This window comes from Alligator sinensis, unplaced genomic scaffold, assembly GCF_000455745.1.
Source record: "Alligator sinensis unplaced genomic scaffold, ASM45574v1 scaffold1135_1, whole genome shotgun sequence".
Lineage (NCBI taxonomy): Eukaryota > Metazoa > Chordata > Crocodylia > Alligatoridae > Alligator > Alligator sinensis.
The window spans coordinates 174,727-179,954 of NW_005842878.1; the positions used below are offsets into that span (position 1 = coordinate 174,727).

Sequence of the window (5,228 nt, forward strand, 5' to 3'; positions counted from 1 at the left end):
ACTCCTTAGTTTTTTTAATGGCTGACATATTTTGACTCAAGTTTTCCATTAATATTTGTTTCCAGAATGAAAAAAATCTGCCCAGTTCTAGCCACTAACGTAAAAGACTATAAAAATTAAATCAGCTTAAAATGAGCTCTTAGAATGAAGACCCTGGTACAACCTTAATTATAGGCACCATTAGACACACAAAAAACAGAACCTTATGAATCTAGGAATTAGAGATGTGAGTTTATGATGCAGAAAAAATATAGCATTAAGAGGTTTATAAGAGGTAATACTCTATAAAATTGTTTTATTATTATTTTCTATAAATGTTAATATATATAATGAGTATTTCTTTTATGTTGGACAGTATTAGGAACAAGATAAAATGTGAGGTACTATTAACAGACTAGTATTTTACTGAAAAATCATGGCATAGATTTCTTAAGTGAATGTGATACAAATACTCTAACTGTTCCATACATGAATATAAAAATGGCCAGTATCTATTCTACATTTCCTTCAAATATTGGAAGAGATGCAAGTTACAGGTGCAACCTGTCCTACAACACCTCTATTAAATTGGAAAGGAAAGTCTACAGGAGATTTCCATCCTCTGTTGAAATGCAGCTTCCTTTGGTCAACTGGTCACAATAGTTGCTTTTAACAGGGGAGAGCAACACTACAAAACTTTTTTGGAAAATAACAGTCACTTGAATATTATCCTCTTCTGATATTTTCCTACTGAAGAAGCTACTTTACCTTGAGAGGCAAAGTTAGGCCCACAGGCAGTTAATTGCATTCTTCCCAAGTGCATTGAGAGATAGCACAATAACTTTCTGTAATTACCTTTTACTGTAAGCTAACCAAAGTGCACTCTGATTTTGGTGTTATATTCATTAGCAACCAGGCTGTTTTGACTGCTAATATATTCTGGTAATGTCCAGTCTATAAATAAGAACTGATTAGCACAGAAAGTAAAGTACTTCTAAAATACTTTGAGTAACAAATCCTTATCTGGCAACTGATTTAACAACTCTGTTTTAAATACAGAATACTGATGGGTGGTGACATGCTGGGAAAAAACCCATCACCTATTAGTAGAACAAATTCCTTTTCACTAGGAATACCTACAAGAAGTAGTCATTTGATAGGAATGCAGGTCCTGAATCTGGTTTATTGAAGAATCCACTGAGTCTGGTTGGATCGTGCTTACCCATATAAAATGATTTCTGATATAAAATAATTAGGAAAACTCCTTCCATTATCTGTATTCTGTATTCAAAATGTAATGCTAAATATGAATTATCATATCATTTCTTAATCAGCACCTGTGAAATCCAGGAAGAACATTGTCTATCTGGAAAATATCTATTCGAATACAGGAGAGGAGCCATTAAAGTTTCTTTAAAACAAAACAAAGGAAATCCCAGCATCTAGGAAACAATCCAGAGGGTCTGCTTATGTTAAAATACAGTGAAGTATAGAGATCTTTGTTACTCTTGATGCACATGTATGTACACAAAAGTCATAATGCAGAGTTGATGTAAATATAGGCTCTCTGTTGGTGCAGAAGTTTAGGATAATAGGGAAGCAGGGCTGGAAGTAATCTCATGAGGTTGTCTAGTCTAGCCCCCTGTTCAAGGAAGGGTCATCCCTCACTAAAGCCTCCCAACCAAGAGTCTGTTCAATCTGCTCTTGAGAATACATGGAACACGTTAGAAAACTATGGCTACATTTTCAACTCTCCATCACTTTAGGGTCAGCACTGTACTAAAAGATACTTGGCACGCCTCCCTTGTGAATAGGCCATGACTGAAGTGGGATATGAACACCTTAGAAGCGGGCCGTATGATTCATGTCTTTAATTTTTCAGATATTTCCAAAAAATGTTTCTGGTTAAATATTAATCAGGCATGAAAGCATGCACCCTGATGAATGACATGAGTACAGTCTAAAGAACATTAAAAAAATAGTAATTAATAACTGGGTTTAATTTAACTGATAAAGTTAATTATTATTTGTATGTAGTAATACATGAAAAAAGAATGACATTTTTTACTAAACATAGAACATTTTAGAAGTGGGAAATAAATGGGATAAAAAGGGTTTTCTTTTTTTGAAAGTATGGTATTTGGAAGGACTCTTTGAAGATTTGTATTGGGAAATCAAGTGTTTTGGTTTTACTGCAAGAGCTATTTCTCTGACTAATAGTAAAATTGATTAGAGATTCTCTACAAAGAGATGGTATTCTACAGGAAGATGGGGAAATGCCACATCAGAGTAATTTATTTTGCAGACACCCCTATTCCAGAGGTAGGGTGCCTTTCTCCTGCTTGGGTTAATTCACTTCTACAGCCAGCTCTTTCAAAAAAAAAAAAAAAAAAAAGACTGGTGTATGTTCCAATGTACAATTCTCAAAGTTTTTCTTCCAAAGACTATTTCTCCATGTTTTCTGAGAATTACTAAGTTTAACATAAAGAAAATGGAAGCATGACAGACATCTTCCAAATGACCGTCCTAAAATTACTCACACTCCCTCTTGTTACCTCTTTGCTTTCTCTACACACCTTGCTTTATATTCTGCACTGTCTCACAACTTCAAAAGAAGGGAAGTGGTGTCCCAAATGCAGTTTTGCCTCTGGCCTGATGGTTAGGGCACTGTCCTCAGACTGAGAAGGGCACTGAACCTGGGTCTCCCACTTCCTGGGAAGGTATTCTAGCCTCAAAGCAATTCTGTCAAGGGCAACATCACTAGCACCATCATTTTAATAGAAAGTGGTCATCACTACAGTCACTAATAATGTATTGAGGCATTCACAGACTGAATTGGGCCCCTTTTGAGACCTAGACAGAGCAGCATTTAGTTCTTGGCCATAGCTATGAACTGTTTTAGGCACTTAATATCCCATTTTGGATCTAGTACTTTTTTTTTTTATTTCACAACTGCTTAAAAACCTCTATTTGTTGCTTAATAAGGTGGTACTTCAAGGGAAACTTTGAAGAACAAATAAGAACGAATATCTTTTGGACAGTTCAGAATAAAATGCATGTATAGTGAATGTGTCTTTATTCAAATAATTATCTATATATGTTTTTAACAATGGAAATCTAAATGTAACAGGTATAGAGAAGGGTTATATCTATGTTTATGGGAATTAGGATCTTATATTATATAAGGATACTAGCTCATTTAGACTTATTTGACTTTTCAAAATAAAATGAGGGGGGATAAGATCACTTCTTATAACTAGGATTATAACTAGAATTGCTCTTATAAATTCTAGGAATATTCATATGCATGCATATATATGTGTATGTTTATATAGATGCATATATTCATAGGTGTATGTGTGCATGCATGCGTGTGTGTGTGTGTGTGTGTATGTATATATATGGGCACCTCTACACATGCAGGTAAAGGTGCAATGAGACCTAATGCATAATCCACAGAATTGCACCTCCTGCCATGCTAAGTGCATGGCAGGAGGAATGATTATGTGGATCATGCATTAGACTGGTTAATCATGCCTTAGGTAGTGTAACATGTTGATGGTACTTGTGTGTGTGTGTATGTGTTTATAGTTCTAGTATAAGACTTTCTAGTTCTCAGCAGGGTAAGAAAACCATAGATACTAACACACAAGTTAAAAGAGAGCTGTTAATTTTAGCATCGGCATTCATTACCCAGCATCTAAGGTGGTATAAAAACAAACCCTTGAGCAGACTGACATTAATAGAGGGCAATGCACATAATGTAGCCAGTAGCGCATAAATTAGCCAGTCCATTATACTTATGAGTGTGAGAGGTGTGTGTGTGTGTCTGTGTGTGTGCATACATGTTAATGTGTATGTCTGAATAACAACCATAGTTAACAGTCACTTTCAGGAATAGAAAATTCAAGATTCAGACCATGGTTTCCAAACCTGTTGTTTTTCTTTTTAACTTAGTACCATTTTCTGAGCTTATCTATCTCATAATGTCTCAATCAAAAATACATCCACTTGAAAAGGTAGTCCCAGTTTTTGCCTTACCTTGACATCATTGATATTCATTCTTGTTCCTTCCTTTCCAACAAAGATGTCATCTATGTCGACAAGAATGTATCTATCCAAAGACAATGTTAGCTTCTTCCCAGATAGGAAAGAAATGGCATCTATAAAGATCAGCTTGTGCAGCCAAAAGGTCAAGTTATTTCCAAAAAGGACTCTCTGAATCCCATCATGAAGCCCCAAATCTTGAATTACTGTAGCATACAGTGCAGTGTTAGGCAATGATGCAGGGAGAGGCCTGGAAGTCTGTAATTCTGTTAAAAGCACGGGTTGGTAGGTGGAATGATTAAATTGGAAAACAGTCCAGTCTTCCCCAGGCAATGGGCCCATCTCAACCCTGGGTGCTTTGGTAATGTGCAATAGAGGAGACTGTGGGTTTACAAAACAGTCTTTGAGGGGTACATTATTGTAGAGGTGTAAAGGAAATCCTTTTAGTTTAGTTCTTGGGGAGCTGTTCTCATTGGCTTTATGAAAACCAATTATGCTAACACTGTATTCCACACAGTATTTTTCCAGAAGCTCTCTATTCCATGAGTCCATAGACACATATTTTAAAATATTTTCATATATAACAAGTGTATATTTCCCTTTGCCATTGTCTGTAAGAGGAGGAATATCACCTTTTGCAGGTGCAATCACCATTTGGTACTGGAATCTACTAGACTCAAGGATGGCTATAATATCTTGCCCAAGCTGGGAGTACTGGCTTTCAACGAACAGGAGGACAGTGGGATCGGTCTTAGATGGATCAATTGGTTTGGCAGTTTTCAGTTCCATGGACCTGTATGGTAAAAGTTTAAGGTCCTCACATTCTGCTTCTCCAGTGGTTTCAACAATGGCCATTTCCTGTTTGTAGCCTGTATATAAGTAATAGGCAGAAATGACTATGCTTACTAAACAGAAGGTGGCTAAGAGAATGATCAGTGTTCTGAAACTTCTACGAAGTTTCACAGTAAGATTCATTTTTTGCAATACTTTCACCTTTCTTTTAGTTCTGGCTTTCTCCTCCTAAAGTGCCATAATACGAGAGACACAAGATGGTGCAAGTTCCACTCCCCACATGTTCATGTGACCATTTCAATGCATTTATGAAGGTGTTGGGGAGGTTATGAAATTGTTACAGCTGGAAGTCAAAGTGTCTGGAACTCTAAATTGGAAGAGATTTTCTCTGAATACAGCAGTTTCCAATA

At 36.2% G+C, this 5,228-nt stretch overlaps 1 protein-coding gene across 1 annotated transcript in view; it reads right to left on the minus strand.

Annotated features, from left to right (window-relative positions):
* The window catches only part of LOC102382193 (bifunctional heparan sulfate N-deacetylase/N-sulfotransferase 4), a 144,776-nt gene extending 139,775 nt beyond the window's left edge, over positions 1–5,001 (minus strand). The window contains exon 1 of the mRNA XM_006035831.2: positions 4,021–5,001. Coding sequence (XP_006035893.1) covers positions 4,021–5,001 — 981 coding nt within the window. The remainder of the gene's footprint in view (positions 1–4,020) is intronic.
* Between the last annotated feature and the right edge of the window lie 227 nt (positions 5,002–5,228).